This window comes from Papilio machaon, chromosome 14 (genome assembly GCF_912999745.1).
Source record: "Papilio machaon chromosome 14, ilPapMach1.1, whole genome shotgun sequence".
Classification (NCBI taxonomy): Eukaryota; Metazoa; Arthropoda; class Insecta; order Lepidoptera; family Papilionidae; genus Papilio; species Papilio machaon.
This window is the reverse complement of record NC_059999.1, coordinates 7,662,162-7,681,336: the sequence shown is the minus strand read 5'-3', so window position 1 is coordinate 7,681,336 and position 19,175 is coordinate 7,662,162. Positions and strand designations below refer to the sequence as shown.

Below are 19,175 nucleotides of genomic sequence, written 5' to 3'. Positions count from 1 at the left end.
ATATAAATCATTTGAAAAGAATAAAGCTTGGAATCTTACATTACTACCTGCCGGAAAGAAAGCTGTAAAATGTAAATGGGTCTTCAAGAAGAAGCTTGGATCAGAAGGTGAGTTACTTCATTTTAAAGCGCGCCTTGTAGCTAAAGGGTTTACACAGGAATATGGGATTGATTACAAGGAAACCTACTCACCTGTAGTACGATACTCAACTATACGTACGTTAATTGCCTTAGCAGTCAATTTAGACTTATATATTGACCATATGGATGTCAAGACAGCCTTTCTGAATGGGGATTTGCGGGAGACTGTCTATATGGTACAGCCAGATGGATATAAAGTAAAAGGTAAAGAAAACTATGTATTCAAACTGAATAAAGCAATATATGGACTCAAGCAGGCATCAAAGGCCTGGTATGATAAAATTGATAGCGCCCTAACAGACCTTCAGTTTAGAAAAACACTCTGTGAACCTTGTGTCTATATTAGATCAGATGCCCCTGATAATCTCATTATATTAGCTCTGTATGTTGATGATATTCTCATTTTCAGCAAGGATTCATTAGCAAAGACAAAACTGAAGGAGGAATTAATGAAAAAAATTTGAAATGAAAGACCTTGGCCGAGCTACACATGTATTGGGAATGCGTTTGAATCAACAAGAAAATAAAATTACTCTTGATCAGAGAAGATACATAGAAAAAGTATTGGAGCAATTTAATATGGCTGATTGCAAGCCTGTGAGTACACCCTTGGAATGTGGTCTTAAACTAGAAAAGGGAGATCAGACTGAATTAGATTCTAAATATAGAAGCCTCGTTGGATGTATTATGTATATTGCCGTTTGTACAAGACCTGACATAGCACATGCAGCAAGCTTATTGAGCCAGTTCAATAATTGTCACTCGGATACACATTGGAAAGCAGCAAAGCGAGTCTTAAGATATTTAAAGGGAACTATAGATTATAAAATAGTATATGAGAAGTCTTCATTATGTGTTACTGGATATGTAGATGCAGATTGGGCATCTAACCAGCTAGACCGGCGTTCTTACACTGGTTATGTCTTTAAGATAGGTAACTCCGCTGTTTCATGGGAGAGCCGTAAACAAAGGACTGTGGCATTGTCTAGCACAGAGGCAGAGTACATGGCACTGTGCGAAGGAGCTAAGGAGGCTCAATTTATTAGATGTTTTGTTTATGAATGTTTAGGTACATATTTATCAGTAACTTTGTATAATGATAGTCAGTCAGCACAGAAAATTTGTAATAGTCAGATTAATCATAGTCGAAGTAAGCACATAGATATAAGACATCATTATGTAAAACAAATTGTGAAAGATAAAATTGTTAAATTAGAATATTTGGCTACTGAATATATGCCTGCAGATGTTTTGACAAAATGTTTAAGTAAGGATAAACATAGTAATTGTATTTCTCATCTTGGTTTACAAATTGTTTAGTTTAAGGGCAGGTGTTGGAAATAATATAAACCAATCAATTTGTAATTAATTATACTCTATGATCTTTGTATCGATTAATCGATGAATGTTTATCCGGTGCATAATCTATGGTGTCGATTGCTGCCACTCTTTCTCTTTGCTTTTTTCTACCATGTAAGTCAGATGTGTTCCTTAATAAATCTTAATTATATTACTCAATCCGTGTTATTTTTCCCAAAACCCTTCAACTTTACATAACTTATAATCTTTAACTATTTTACGATAACATTAGAAGGTTGTACAGTTGTTTAGTAATCTATATATATAAAAGAAAGTCGTGTTAGTTACACTATTTATAACTCAAGAACGGCTGAATCGATTTGACTGAAAATTGGTGGGCAGGTAGCTTAGAACCAGGAAACGGACATAGGATAATTTTTACCCCATTTTCTATTTTTTATTCCGCGCGGACGGAGTCGCGGGTAAAAGCTAGTATATATATAAAAGAAAGTCGTGTTAGTTACACTATTTATAACTCAAGTTCGGTCGAACTGATTTGGCTGAAAATTGATGGGGAGGTAGCTTAGAACCAGGAAACGGACATAGGATAATTTTTACCCCGTTTTCTATTTTATTTTTTATTCCGCGCGGACGGAGTCGCGGGTAAAAGCTAGTAAGTTATAATCTTTAACTATTTTACGATAACATTAGAAGGTTGTACAGTTGTTTAGTAATTAATTAATAATATATTAAATAAATAATATACTAAGCTATCTTCAAATTGATTACCGAAACTATTTTCCTTATCTGTTAAGCTTTAGAACGGACGGACATAAAAACATAAAGATTTAGTTTGTTCTATTTAACATGGAAACTTCACACTACTAAACTATTACGAAGAGATAACAATTTTGTTTATCAGTTTTATTAAAGTGCGAGCATTTTATCATTTTGTGCTAAAAAAACAGATTTACGGAGCAAAATTACGTAATGTTTCTTTAAAAGTAATTCCACAAAATAATATAGAAAGTATCAAATTGATTTAATTTCAATACACGTATGAAACAGCTATGCAACAAATGCATTCGTGAGACAAATTACAAATTGCAGTTATCTTTTAGTTTTACATAAGTTTTTTTTCTCGATCTGAATTCAACGACAATTGCGAAAGGTTGTAGTGCGTGAATTTTAAACACAACTAGAGTTGTTCAAGTTAAGCGTCTTAGTTACTTTGCTCTTCTGGTTTCGTTTTTTTTTACAAATTTTTATTTAGGTATATACATTTGTCATTTTTTTATACAGCACAATACTTTTCATAATTATCATTAATTAATCTTTTATTAATTTTGAATATGATAATGAAAAAACATGTTATACTTATTAATTGATTCTTAACGACCATCGAATATGTTAACGACCATCAGATGTTATCTTTAATTTTTTATTAACCGATAAAAATTAAATAAATATTCGTCTAACTAATATAATACAGAGAAAAGATCTGATTGTTACTTTGAATTGCCCACTCAGGGCATCGAAACTACTGAAGCGATTTGAAAAATTCTTTCACTGTTTGAAAGCTACACTATCTGCGGGTAATATAGGTTATATTTATTACTAGACTAGCTGTCGCCCGCGACTCCGTCCATGCAGAATTAAAAAAAAAACGTTATAAGTAGCCTATGTATTCTTCCAGAGTATGTTCTACATCTGTACTAAATTTCAGAGAGAACTTGAGCCGTTTCGGAGATACCTTCAAACAAACATCCATCATTTGCATTTATAATATTAATAAGATTATTTTGAAGTCGAAGACTACTGCTAGTAACTCACAAATTAAATCATACCTGTTGTAGGTAATGTCCGTATTTTGTGACCTTGTATTCATTTACATACGTTGACAAAAAAATAATTAAAAAAGGTACGCCACTTGCAGTTACATACCAAAGGCAATTGCGTAATTTCAATACAGAACTAATAGAACATTTGCATTTCTTACAAAGAAATTCGCAAGCCAATCTGCTCCTGCCCGTTGATTTTGTTAATTTGTTAAGGTAGTTAAAGGGTTAGATTAACCCTTACCTTGCTTCTAAATATAAGGTCTTGCATCTAAGATTGCAACACACCATTTTTAAAGTAATATTTTTCTAATTATTTGTATACGTCTATAATCGCTATTTCTCATACTTATCTCGTCACTCGTTTGCTAAAATTAGAAGCCATATTATGTTGTCAATGTTTAAACTCTTCACGAAATGTATAAATGTGTGGCCGCCTTAGAATCCGGTTCGTGGTTCATTACCGCGGCTACGGATTAGCAAAGATGCTATGCAGTGCAGTGTCGTTGACTCTGACCTTACCCGAATTCTTTGAGTGAAACTCAAAATTTATACATTTTTTACATAAAAGCAAGAAGACGGAACTATGAAACAGACTAAGATATAGTTTTGTGAAATTCTGTGATGATTTTTTAATCGTTGCGAAGACAGGAATAGAATAAAAACATTGGTGTGAAAAGATAATTCCGTATACATGCTAAATACATAGAAGTCTTTAATTTAACCCCTCTAACCTAACAAATTTAATGAAACGTTCACTTTTTTATTAATAACCTCTCACCAGACTACATCATTTTTAAATTAACAATCTAGTGATTAAGATTAAATATATACTTTCATAAACCTAGATAGCCAGTGGGCATATACACATTACACGGCGGAAGACAATGTGGTGATAAACACGATCGACTTTCACTTAGCGACTTGACCTCCAACTATCGGCTAACTCGGGACAACTCTGCACTAGTTCACACGTATACCGTGAGAACTCAAAGATCTGCAGCCAAATCTTTTCTCAGACTATATTGTTCTATATCAATCAGATCGGAAAAGGGATAATCTAGATCTTTTATATGCGAATCTTTCAAATTAACTGAGACTGTATTTCTTTGAAATAAATCATATCTAATTGGGTATAAAAAAATGAATTTGATCTTAAAATAATAAACTTTGTAGATAATTTGAATTTTAATGCCTTTCATTAAAGCTAAAGAAAAATATTTAACTTCTTAAAAGAACCCAACAAAGCAAACAAAAAAATAGTTCTTTTAAAATACACAGAAACATGTTCTAGTTACACGAAAGTAGTTGACACATATGTACAAATATTTGACAGGACAATTTCACTTTACTTAGACCATTTCTAAATCCCTACGCACATTTGATCAAACATTTGCGCAAACGCTGCCAACATGTCAACAAAGTGTTCCCTATGGGGACGGTGACCTCGGCTTAATGTTACCTGAACATAAGACGCAGTAAATGTTAGTGTTGCCAACACATCAAAAAATAAAGCTCTTGGAATTTTTATGTTTGTATTGCTAGTGTATTTTAAATTTTCTTTTGTGTGGGTTCTGTATAAGTTTTTACTAGAAATAAGTGCACTCGAGGTTGCCACCGAAGTGATTTTAAGTGGATCACACCACACATAACCCTGTATTACTTCAGAAGGCAGGATATCTTTTGACTGTTTCCCTCCGATAAATAAAAAAAATTCTTGGAAATAATTTTGAAAAATACAATATTTTGCAAACTAATAATTCTTATTTGATGTTTTTGCTATGATACGAGTAAATAGAGATTACATTAATATAACGTCAAAAATTTTGTGATAAATTTGAATGTTTGAGAGAAATTTGGCATTTTATTATATATTTCTTTATTGATCTGTCTACACTTTCCATTCGTGTGGTGAATCTTTTTTCATTACATTACGAAAAAAAAACATACTATAGCAGCAATAATATATGTTTGTTGTAATAATAAATTCTTCCAGATACAACCATGCAAAATACATATTATTTTCTCTCTTCTCTCTTCTCAACGAGAGTGAGCGAGACGAATATATTTTTTTTGTTTCTACAGTGAAAATATTTGGTTAGAACGGCAAAAAAGTCCCTGAAATGTTTCATATAATCTGTATTGGAATCATTACTTTCCGTCGAATTAAGGGAAAGGATTTTTTTATTTATTTATTTAGTTGCTATTATAAATTATACAGAAAAATTACTAAAAACTAATTTACATCGCAAGGGCGGCCTTATCGCTATAAGCGATCTCTTCCAGGCAACCCAGTGGGACAGGAGAGACTAACATGAATAGGAAAGGAAAGGAATATGAAAGGAAAAGGACATGATTCGTACTAACCTATTCATTATTTCCACAGTCTCTGAAGACATATTCATACAGTACTGAAATCGGCAAGATTTGGCCAATTTCCGTACAATACTGACCTAATAAGTTTCAATTGAGTTCCAATATAGTTCATAAGTTTTTTTGTTATTAATAAAGTGTTACGATGTCTATGAATATGCAACGACAATTAAATATGTATAAATTACCAAACTGGTTATTCACTAGTTATACCTACGACATTTACGAGAATCAATTCTGTAAAATCAATGTCGTAGGTATTTTTATTAAAAAAAAGAATTACTTTGAATCTTTATTCCGTTTGTTCAAATAATAATTTGGTAGATTTATTTATACAAGTACAAAAAAAGGATTCATAACAAAATTATTTATTTATTTTTAAAAATGTTTAATGAATACATCATTCCAGGATTGCACATGTTCATTGAAATGTTATCGATAAATATATTTTTGAACGTGACGTCTTCTTTGTACTTATGTGTTTGTAACGAGTAAACTCAAAAACTAAACGACCGATTTTCAAAACTTCTTTCAGCATTAGAATGCTTAATGTTACATGGTACTAAAGAGCGAAGGCTATATTAAAGATTGTTAGAATGTATTTAAAAAATGTGAAGCCGGGAGGGGCGGCTGATTATATATCTATAATTTTAAAATTCTAACGATTACGAGCAGTATTAACAACAAGAATCTGGTTATCAGAAAGGTCACGGAGTCACGACAACATCTCGTTATTTTAAGGTATTTTAAACTTGTCGCATACCGTTAAAGGTTACCATAGAACTAGAAACACCATAGAAAACTTACCGAAGAACAGAATAATCCAACCAACGATCGGTTCCGTTAAAATTATTGCTGCGAGATTTCTTTGACAAAATCACGAGAATACCACGGTATTGCACTTAAATCACTTATTTTAACAACACACACTTATTTCTCACTTCACAAATTGTCATTACATCGAATCGTTTTGCGTGAGAAGTTTTGAGTGGAGATAATACGGTACGTCGTCGCTTCGATAACGAATTCAAACCGTGCAATGACGGCGGCGGTTGGCGCGACACTAGCGCTGCGCGGGCGCTCGCCACGGCGGCAGGTGGCACTACTCCTACCTGTCGATGCAGTAAGGTCAGCATATTTAACAAGCATAAATAATTTAAATTTTATATCCTCAAGAATCTCAAATAAAGAGGAAAAATAGTCTGATGCGGAGAAGAAGCTATGTCAACTATGAATTTCGGTCACAAAAACGTCTATCCTTATTTCATTTGTGACCTAATTTACTCAATGAGTAAGGGAAATGTGAATGTAATATTTATTTATTTATTTATTTGAACATTTTGCCTTTTTCAGGCGTCGTTACATATAATTTTTTAACATACAATACAAATTACTTATTACTAGGGATTACTAAACTATTACATTAGAAAGAGTATATAAGTCTATATTACATATTTAAATCATTTGCTGATTTTATTTTGTTTGTGATAAAATGCATTTTTATATGCTGACAGTACTGCCTTATTTTATAAGCATTTTTATAAGAGAATGTGGACTTTTGTAATAAAAAAATATCATAAAATTGTCGGTTATTTTATCAGATGTTAGTGGCAGATGGCAAAAAAACAGTCTTTTGCTGCTATTTCAGCTGTGTGCTCAACTCGCCATAGTTTACTTGTCAGGTGTTAAAATGTTTCTGTGTCCAGTCCTTTATTTTGATATTCATTTAAAAGATGCGAATATCTTCGTCCGGTTTTCAAACATATCTAAAAGTAAAATATAATATAGCTTATATATTACGTTATGTAACCATGTATTGTTTTACTAAAGTATCAATAACATATTATTTTTTAAATAATCTAGTTTGTGGTTGATGTGGGCGTAATATAAAAATATATCATCAAGTATTTATATAACTTCTACTTATCATAAAATACTTCTAGAATATGTGATTTATCGATAATATTTTTTTAGAGAAGTTTAATAACATCTTGTATGAACTATTTCAATGACTGAGAGTTTTTAAAACCCGAATGCATCAGCTACCCTACCGTCGAAGTCACCTTAAAATCGGTCCTGCCGTTCCGGAATTTACCGGGAACAAACGCAGCTTTGGGAACAGACAGTCAGAAAAAAAAATGAAAATTTAATTTCCTTATCAGCAACAACAACAGCATTGACGAAAGGTGATTTTTTTCAATTTCACATAGAGACACTCCAATTTTTTTAACATGTAAAGATTGAGAAAAAATAACTATAAATTTGCCAATTACTGTCATTAATTGCCCTTTCAATTACAAGTCTATAAACATGAAATAAAAGTACACCAATAACACACCCATTTTAAATGTCCACAGTTCCAATTGAAAGGCCAAGTTTTTGTAACAACTTGTTTTCTAAGTTCATAACAAGTACCTAGTTTTCGCAACCTACATGTTGTACATGGCGTACGCACCGCGCCTAGTTCCACATACGAAAGTAAAAGTTGCTTCATTATCATTTACAAATATCAATATATCTTAGTCGTGCTATATGCGTACTGCTATCAAATGGATAAAGTAGAATCGTTAGAACAGAATTTCTCGCTTTAAGTACCATGGGTTTTCACACTTAAAATACTTGCTGTATACCTCTAATTATACAGCGAATGCTATTCTTCCTTCATTTTAAACTCGCTACCACATGCGGCAGCGAAGGGGGGGGGGATTAACTAATAACAAGTCGATCGATCAAAGAATTATTCAATTATAGATTACTTTTAACTTTCTTACCTACGGCTCATTGATATTAACAGTTAAGTGTAAGACCGTGTTCATAACAAGTTTAAACATTATAAGTTTTTTTTTAAATAAACATCTCAACAATCATCAACGGACATATAGACATATAGGAATTTATAATAGTGTATTTTTTGACTCGGAACTGTTTTAATTCGAATTTACATGCGAATTGTTCGTAAATACTTCTACAAATATCTTATGCATTAGCCTTAATATCGCAAAATTTTAGACGCTGCAGGCGAAATGTAGTCTCGTTAATAAAAATGCTATGGCTTCATTTATTCAGCAATGTCAAAACATAATGCGGGTTATCTTTGATCACTTCGCTAATGTGCAGCTGTCTAACAATATATAGGTAGAGTTCGCTTTTACACAGTCTATATCGCATCTTCTCAGTATAAGTCCTACAAAGTTTGACGGTTTGGTTTCTATGCAGATATAGTGAGCTGATGATGAACTCACAATGTGGTTAGACTATGTTAGTTTGAATTTAGTTATTTTCCTTTCGCAAAATTACATAAACAATTCTCATTGAACATATATACTTCCTGCACATTGTAGTAGTTGTAGGCGACAGCAAGTTTCTCTTATAAAGTTGATGATAATTATATCTTACAAATTATAAATGTTTGACTCAGAATCATTCAACTAATTGGTAGTTATAGTTGTTATTAGTATCAATTAGTGTATAGCACACTGTCACCTCCAAAGGGCGGGAACGGTCAAGGCAATCAAGTGACCAGTGCGGTACCGTTTTAATTCAATTTTACTAAGTAGACGGCGCCGGACTGTTAAGTTGCACTGATTAATGTAACTTAGTTAAGTGTGTAATAGTTATCTAAGTTACGAATATTTTTGTTAAGCAATAATAGACTTAACTCAGATATCTAGGTATAGAAAATACTTACATATCCAGCCATTTAATGAATAATTAATCTTTACGTAACGTTTATGCCCTAATTAAATTGTTTCAACTTTCGTGAGACATAATTATATATTTAGAACGGCTTAACTAACGTATTATTGTCCGGTGACGGCACCGACTAATTTCGGACCCGTAGATGGACCCCCAACGGGTGGCGGGGGCACTACCCTAAAATAACTAAGCGGCGATTTCATTTTGAAAGTTTGATATGTAAAAATTAATCACGTAGCCTTTGTCTTATGAATTACAAACGATATTATTTATTCAATAAACGTATGTAAAATGAAAGTTATAAACGATACTAAAGAAAATATCAAAACTATTATTCCTTTCTATTCAATGTAGTAGAATTTTTTATTTTTTTTATAAGAGAAGGGGGCAAACGAGCAGCGGGAACACCAAGGTGTTCATCGACACCCATGGACATCTGCAATACCAGAGGAATCGCAGATGCGTTGCCGATCTTTGAGATGGTGATACGCTCAACATTTATATTACTAATATTATAAATGCGAATGTTTAGATGGATGGATGTTTATTGGAAGATATCTCTAGAACGGCTCAACGGATCTGATTGGAATTTGGCATAGATATAGAACATAGTCTAGAAGAACACGTACTCATAATTAAGTTTTTTTTTTATTTCCATGCGGACGTAGTCGCGGGCGTCAGCTGGTATTGAATAAATGTGTGCACTGTAGTGTTATTCACATTTTTATCAACGTTAAATTTTTTCCCCACTTACGTGATTATGTGCTTGGGAACTGCTTAATTCTAATCAATTCTCCCTTGATATCTTGTTAGTTAAACGTCTCAATATTTCCATGAAGGTTAACTATTAAGTTCAAACACAAGGTCCCTTAGGCGGCTCAATGTAATCCCTTATTAGTAGATTAAGTCCGTAGTTACGCAGGTCCTTATAGAGCGCGCCATCTGTCGACCGCCGCCGGAAGGTCGCAACCGAAATGGCTGCTACGGAACTTCTTTTCTTAGGGTACTGTAGGCTTTTGATGAGTCTTCTCATAACATATTTTAATACAAGTATTTCTCGTCTTACACTTACATTAATCGTGAATTTCGATTGTCGTGGCACGTGTACGGCAACAAAACGTATAAATACATTTTTTTCTTAGTGCTTTAGAGGTACGACATTGGAGACTCACCATCAACCTTAGCCTGTTTAATAACTAGTAACAATCTAAGATTTTGTCTCGAAAAATAACAATCTCTCGATCTCGAAACACGACCAACAATGAATACCACTAAGTGACAATGGAAAAAAAAAAAACTTTTGTTGAATGAAAATCGACTATTTGCTACTTATTAAATATAATTTTACGGAACCCTTTGTTTAAAAGATATACTCATATGTAATTTTGGCGAACCGTTGTTGTACCAGCATTGGGTTTATGTTTCGGAATGTCTTTATTACCTGCAACTTTTTGTTGTCTCGTGCGATGCTCTAAAAGTAATTCACCACCTTGTTCTCTTGAATTTTTTGTTGTAGTACTACCACCTGCCGTTTTCTATATTAGGTATGTTTAAATTCAATGCACCTTTTGTGTTGTGTGTAATAAGTTCACCTGTGGATTTTGTAAAAAAACATCTCTAAGTAGGTTTCTCACAGTCCTGATGCGTTCCTTTGGAGATCCCGGTATTCTTAGTAGTAGCACTTGAGGATAACCACCGTGGCCTTTCCCTCAGAAGTAGGTTTCTCATACTAATTCTAAAAAAAAATGGTCTTCCTTAGTAACAATTTATAAAGAATTTATTTTAAATAACATACCATTTAAATAATAAAAAAAAAACTTGAGAGGTGTCAAGGGACACCCGGATGGAACGAAGTTCCTTTCAATTAATTAGTGAAGGAACCATGTTTATTCTATGAATAAAAAACTTAAGACTTCACAAAAAGTACATTTTATTTCTATGAATTTTCGTTATATATTGTCACGTCGTTGCCATGGTGAAGTAGCGCTCATTCGTCTATAGCAAAAAGTGTCGTGACAACTTTTCGTAAGAATTTTTTCCGTCTAGCCCCCTTTCACAACGCGCGATAAGGAACTTCGTTCCAATATACCGGAACCCACCGAGACTGCTTTCTTAATAAAAGATCCCACGATCTTATTTACAAGACCAGAATAAATTCATTTCATCTTACAATCGCTTCCTATTTCGTATCGGTTACGCAATACTCCGCTAACAGTAGACGTTGTTAATTATACGAAGGATATTTAGAACCAGTTCGTAATAGGCTTTTCGGGCCATATCCGACCGTTCCTAGGCCGGCCTTTGTCGTCCTTTTGCGGGGGTCGAACTGGCCCGATGCGGAATGCAGCTGACTCACGACTGGTGGGCCGCTTGAGGCCTAAGTTTGTAGAACAAAACGTATTTGTGCCGTAATCGAAGATAGCAAGTCAAACTGGATTGTGATTCATTTTATTGGAGAATTTTAAATGCAATATTTAAATTTTGTATGAGATAAGGAATAATCAAGCGAATGTTCTGACTCACGTTCCCGTTATATATTAAAATACTAGCTTTTGCCTGCGACTCCGTCCGCGCGGAATAAAAAATAGAAAACGGGGTAAAAATTATCCTATGTCCGTTTCCTGGTTCTAAGCTACCTGCCCACCAATTTTCAGTCAAATCGATTCAGCCGTTCTTGAGTTATAAATAGTGTAACTAACACGACTTTCTTTTATGTATATAGATATGTTTGCGTTAATTGTTAATAATAAATAGTCAATAAACTTTGTACTAACAAAAAACAGTTATTAAACAATTTGCTGCGTGGATGTTGAGTCAAAAACTTATGTGAATCTATTTGTGTTCATTTACTACAGATCATAGATGTTATGGAGGTTCGTTTCTGATTCCGAAAGGTCCGAAAATCCGATTGATTTTGCTCATTCGAATCCGATTTTGGTGCCGATAGATTTAATCGGTCAAACGATATTCAGTGGCGGGCGGCAACCTCTGACAGAATCTTTAGTAGCGTTAGTTATGGCTGTTTTTTTAAAACACTTCATCACATTGTTAAGGGTTTATAAAAAATCAATAGATTAACTATCAGTGAGAGTGTAATTTAAGAAGTAATAAGATCTAAAGAAAGTGACAGAGAATTGAACGAACGCGGAGGAACGAGAAAGTGACGAATGTGTATTGATGTCGAACCAAGATTAGTTTAGTAGATGTATGGAAAACTGACGCGTCAAAAGTACCGCCTAAGGGTCCGATCGCAGACCGGAGCGGAGAGCATGAGCAGATATTTTGTCGCAAATAAAATTGAGATTATTAAATTGAAACAAGGTTTAAATTTATTTTCATCGTGTTTATGAAGAGCAAAGGTAAAAAAGATGTGAAAAATTAAAATAAACTTTGTATCAAACGTTTAAAGCTCATTTTTATTTGCTCTAAAAATCTGCTGTCCTTTGTCCTAATTAGAGTTCAACTTTTGTATTGGAAAACTTATCTTTGGTATCTTTTTGTAAGTAAAAATTTACAAATCTTATTTATTTCTTTTCGGAATTACGTAATACACACAACCGCGTTGGTGCAAAGCGCAAGCACATGAGTTAGTACTTAGTTGGTACTTAAGGCGGTTAGTGCTTAGCTTAGCCGGAGAAAGGCCTAGACTGGACAGAGGGTGGTGCAGGTCGTTCACACCGCATACCGCAAATGCCTGGATCCGGTCTTTTATGCTTCATCCCGGTTTCATTGCCTTAGAATCGAGGTGGAGCCACACTGACAGCGGATTTAAAACAATAAAGTATAATAAATTAATGACAATGTATAAACTTGTATACTGAAAAGGGATTCGCGACATAATTATCATGAGAAATTGACAGTAAAAAATTGTAATGTCCCACGTTATATTTAAAGGTATATAAAATTCGTACGTTTCCATATAAAGACTCTTATTTCGTTAAAATAAGATCAGCTATTAGGATTTCATTTTGTACATTACATATAAAATATTGTAAGTGGATATCATATAAATAAATTTTGTCATATAAATTTTGATGGGTAAATTCTATAATTGTTATACTGTTGAATAAATTCTATTACCAATTTTAACAAACGCCCGCTGAAATACCAACCCCACACTAGTTATACACAAATAGCTCGTGCAACGGACGGACAGGAAGCACTCTGACGCACAGACTCGTGTGACCAGTCCTCAAACCGGCAGTGTTGGGGTAGGCAGGGCAACTAACTATGCTTTTCAATGTATTAAAATTAACCGGACTTCCTGGTATCCGATAACTTCAAGGTAGGAAATACGTAATTTTCTTGGTACAAGTTTGCTGTAAACATTTTAAGTATAAACTTGGATTTGTGTCGTAAATTAAATTTAACTAGCCATTCCAATGACTTCTAAACTTTCTATAAAGATATAAAGATCTCAGAATACTTTATAGTAACTAACTAATAGCCTTAGGGCGTTCTATAATCACTATATTTAACGTAACGATTTTTTTAAATCAACACCAACAGTTTGTTATTCAATACGGGCGCTAATCACTTCGTGGCTTTCATTTGCTTTGTTATCATAGCTCGTTATCGTAACATCAGCAATTATTTTGTCTGCTCTGCCACATCCCAAATACTTTCACACTTGTTATATATCCAGGTCATTACATTCAATTTATCAAAACAACTACCAACTACCATGTTTTAGTAACGGCGAAACGAATTTCATAGAAAATTCAATAGCTTTATGACATTGTTAGTGAGAGAAACATAGGTTTTAGGTTTGATTCCGTTATCTGACGTTTGTAAGAGGTTACAAAACTATTGTGTTTGTAAAAATAAGTTGTCCATAGAAAGATAAAAAACAAGAGAAACAAGCGAGGAAAAATTTTTTTGAAATTGTCACAGGAAATAATTACTTATTCAACATTGTTAACAAAAAATTAATAAAATGAGCTGTGAAATGTTATTTTGGTATATCATAAAAATTTATTTGTTTCCGATTTAAATAAAACAACTAATAAAATTGTCATGGGAATTGAATCCGCGAATTCACTTTCAATTATTTACCAAAAGTAAAATTGGCTAACCACAATCAACGGAAATAAGATTTTTTTTCCAACAGTTGATTTTTTCTGTGCCTATACACTCAGTGTAATTCTTATACAAGTTTTTACTTTCATTTATTCTGTTGGTTGTTTGTTTTTGTTTTGTTTTTTTATTGCGAATTTTTGCTTGTCGAATTTTAGTTTCTTTAACTCGATAGATTAACAATGTTTTCAGTACTTAATTAAAATGTAAGCAATCGTTCACTTTATATATACCTAGACCGAAAGGCTCACATGATGTTTAATAAAAAAAAAAATACAATCTGTGAATGCAAAATATTTAATTTTTTTTATCGTGTATCCATCTGTTGCCTATATTTAAATAACAGAGGTGGGGACGAACAGTAAGAGGATTTTTCCTTACATATGAATGTCCTCCTTCTAATACAACGATATATGGCTGTGGAATCCCATGGTAAAAGACTGCGATCATTTTAGCTTACCTAGGTTCTCTTTTCTCACAAGATTGTTAACAGGCTAGTGAAAATGTTATTGTATCAGTCCATTGAACCGTCAGTTGGCTAACGCGACAGAGGTGACTTGGTGGGAGTGCGGCTGTTGTCTGGGATGCAATACTGCACTAATGTCGTCACACAGAATACGGCTAGAGGACGCTATATTGCACTTGCATGCTTGAGTAGCGAAAAATTATAATAGAAAAAAAATAGCTTAATTAGATTGGAATCGTTCGATTGTATGTTTATTTAAAAACTAGCTTTTACCCGCAACTCCGTCCGCGCGGAATAAAAAATAGAAAACTGGGTAAAAATTATCCTATGTCCGTTTCCTGATTCTAAGCTACCTGCCCACCAATTTTCAGTCAAATCGATTCAGCCGTTCTTGAGTTATAAATAGTGTAACTAACACGACTTTCTTTTATATATATAGATAGATGTGTATGTGTTTTTGCATAACTATGATCATAAACTCCAAGTACCAATTTAAATAATTTTATTGACAGGGTATGTTGTTAAAAGAAATGAGCAGAGTTGAATGACTGCCAAAGAATGCAATCAAATACTTCTTTATTTCGAACTGTTGTTTCTAAATAATCGTGTAACCTGATTTTAGGTAAAAGTGCGTAATAAGCGCCATTGGATATCTTCACTTCGTTTACTATTTGCTTACCGTCCTAAATAACTAATTAAAGAATTCGAAGCATATTATAGAGCGTAAACGTATTGCCTTCGTTCAACAATAAATTGTTGTTGTTGATGTATATCGTTGCTATGTCAATTCCAACCAGCAACTAATTAGAGTATCGTTCTAGGTAATTAATTGGCATTTGGCAATTAAATAATATAATCAACAACGGACAAAATCTTTCTAAAATATTACAAGCTATAAATATTAATTAAATTTAAAGAAAGCGCCATCTGTTAGTAAAAATACGAAAAACTTCTTTTTGTAACTCCACACAGCAATGGAAAGATGGCGCTTATGCATACAACGGCTGTTAATGCAGATTATTATTTTAATTGCATTGTTGCATTCAGTGTTTTCTAACGATTAAGTATTTACTGCTGGTATGTTTTTTTAATTACTTATTTCGTTGTATTAAGTCGTTTTATTACGATGAAATTTGTGACAGATGTAGAATATAATCTGAAAATAACGAAGTTTTTTTTTTAGTTCTTGGCGGAGGAAGTCGCGAGGAAAAAGCTGGAAAAAGAATAATGTTGGTGCAAAAATAGTGAGCAGTAAATTTTATTTATTACTAGACATATTTATATTACACTTATATACTTTTTTATTTGTCTTTGATAACTAACAACTTCTGTTACATAATCCGAACAAATATACATATCAAATTTAATAAATACATAACAAAATTCTGTGTAATAATAAAGTGTATGTTAATCGTTGGCTTCCACTGTGGAAATAGCAGTACAAAAAGATTTTGTTAATTTCTCGTTTTAATTCAGGTATAAAGGCAGTGAAAACTCATAATTAACGGCAACAATAATCAATTATTGGTTTTACACTGGCTTATTTATTTTATATAATTCTGTTAAATTAAAATTTACAATTTTTATAAATAAATTTAATTTCGCGTTGTCAATAATGTAATTTATTTTCTTATTTTAACATTAAACGTGAAACAGCATTGCTGAGACTTGTTCTCTTCATTCCAGAGAACCATCTTGATCGGAAATTTGCCCTAGAAAAAAAAAAGTTTTCATTAAAAACTCATGCACCCTTTCTAAATTAATTTTATCTTATCTTACCAAAATAATTCTTTATTTATTTGCAAAATTCCAGAAACTCGAACTACGAGGATCGTTGCATGTGAATACTGAACAAATCGCCGACTCATTCTAGCATCGGAAGTGTAGCTTTTGGTAGTTGCGGACGCGGATGGCAATTGTCACATAACATCCGATGGCCACTAATAAATTAATATACTAGCAGATTGTGTTCTAACCGCGTTCGTAAAGGTCCCATTGCAATATAAAATGTCCTTTATCCTTCAATAATATTTAGGGTTTAAAATAACCTAGATTTGTCAGTTCATATGTAACTTACCGGTAACATCTTGCCAAGAGTAAAGTGTACGTCGAAGTTCTTTCTCTCTTCTGCCTCTAGAGGACAGTTGACTAGTCCGCAGACCTCCTCTGGTGTTTTGATGACAGTGTCATACGTGTTGGTCTTCTTATCATCGCTGTATAATGCCAACTTTATGTTATTTGCGGGAAAATCTGAAAAGATAATTGAGTCTTTTAAGGGCCGTAAAATATTTTTCTAATTGTAAGCTAACATACTAGTGGCAACATTTGTAATTAAAATTAGTTAAAACTTTTGAATACGTTTATATTTTCAGATTAGGCTTCATATAGATTTCATGGTTTATATTACTAATGTTATAAATGCGAAAGTTTAGATGGATGGATGGATGTTTGAAGGTATCTCCGAAACGGCTCAACGAATCTTGATGTAATTTGGCACAGATGGTTATTTAGTTTTGTTTTAATCCCGGGCGGACGGAGTCGCGGGCGACAGCTAGTTTCTTTAATAAATGCATCTTTTATAGAAATAATTATATTCACCTCGAGTAATCTTGTTTATTAGCAGAACGTAATATAAACAATAATTATCTGTTCTATAATAATAATAACTTTTAGGATAAAAATAGATATTGTTTTCGCAAACTCGATGTGTCGATATGTCAATGAACTCACGATATGAAGAAATAAAAACAAAAAAAAAATCTAGTATTGCAAAGCGATTTGAATCTAAATTTCAAATTTAATGCAATAGAGATAATTTTTAAAATATTAACTAAACCTAAACACACAAGTGATATTATGTGAATATCTTACGTGGTGTAAAGTCAACATTGACGGAGTAGGCCTTGTCAGGTTTGACGACGCAGAGGCGCGGACCGCGGGGACATGGGTCCACTGCTACGTTGTGGATGCTGCACTGCGACGTATCCACTGTGATACAAAACAAGCTGGATAATCAACTTTTCCAGGAAGAGTGTAATATTTTGAGTAGGAGTCTAAGGAGTGTATTAAATATGTACTTTTCAAACATATTGTCTCTCAGCCTTGAAAATGCACCTAATTAAATATAGCATTGTTGGTAGCCTTTAATATTGTCTATATTAATTGTTTTTCAGTTTTAACAGTTTACATGGTAAATTTAGAGGAATTTTTTGCTTTAAATAGATTAAAATTCGAAATATCAAAATAGTACAATGAGGCCTATTGCTTTATTTCATTTAATTACTTAATGCTAGTCGCCTTCATAAAGATTAGTAAAGCTTATGCGTCGATTCATGTATACTTATAACATTCAACAATTACACATTTATTTCGTACGCTAAATCTTCTTTAAGGCACAGGACTGGCGACTCTGGCGATCTCTTGTGTCGGAGGCCAAGACCCACTTTGGGTCGCTGCGCCAGCGGAGTAATTAAATCTTCTTTATGTTTAAGAATTTCTTTAATAACTATAATTTAACTTTGATTAAAGTACTATTTGGATTGTATTTATCCATAATTTGGATTAATTATAATTTGAATTGAAACATAATTCTCAACTGTTGCCATAATTATTCATCTTCTATTCAATATGCTATAACTAAACACATTTCTATATAACATGACTAGTTAAATGTGGTTTCTCAAAGTTGTTTAAAATTATATATCATCTCTTGTCTTTCCTTTTCATCTAAAGGATTACGTATCTGTAGCTCGGTCATTGCTCTTCCTTGTTAAAGTAATCTCTTGTATAAAGTAGTACCTATCTAGATACTACCATGGTAGGTTCTAGTATCTTCTGTCATGAACTGTAACCCAAATCTGAGCGAGCATTCGTAGACATCTCGACGTTACAATTGGGTTAAGGTTAATTGGTACGAGGGGACCAGATAATTTAGGGTCAGCAATTTCAAAGATCAGATATGCTATGGTAATTTGATCACATATTGAAATATACGAAATAATTTAATGAATATGAGTTCTTACCGTCTTTGCAGTTCTTTTTGATGACAAAATCTGATTGCACGAAGAGGAAGCACAAGGAGAGGATTATGATGCGGACGTCCATGTTGAGCGAAGCACCGCGCGCGACTGCGGTACACCGATCATGTTTGTTATAACAATTGGTCATTATTATTAAACGTTTAGTTTCTTCGGTAGGGTTGTGAACTCGATATCCGTTATGTGGAGAAAACATTTTCTTCATAGATAAACTAATTTGAGGTGCAAACTTTTTATTATATCATAAGGT

General features: G+C 33.1%; 2 protein-coding genes across 2 annotated transcripts in view; both read right to left on the bottom strand.

The window, feature by feature from the left end:
• Positions 1 to 6,703, bottom strand: part of LOC106708439 (echinoderm microtubule-associated protein-like 2) — a 52,442-nt gene extending 45,739 nt beyond the window's left edge. The window contains exon 1 of the mRNA XM_014499948.2: positions 6,458 to 6,703. The gene's annotated coding sequence lies outside the window, so the exon portion shown is untranslated. The remainder of the gene's footprint in view (positions 1 to 6,457) is intronic.
• Positions 6,704 to 16,510: 9,807 nt separating this feature from the next.
• Positions 16,511 to 18,992, bottom strand: LOC106708418 (MD-2-related lipid-recognition protein). The gene is made up of 4 exons (XM_014499918.2): positions 18,911 to 18,992; positions 17,760 to 17,876; positions 16,966 to 17,138; positions 16,511 to 16,600 (listed from the first exon to the last, which is right to left on the bottom strand). Exons 1-4 carry the CDS (start codon positions 18,990 to 18,992, stop codon positions 16,511 to 16,513), a joined length of 462 nt encoding a protein of 153 aa, XP_014355404.1.
• Positions 18,993 to 19,175: the final 183 nt, after the last annotated feature.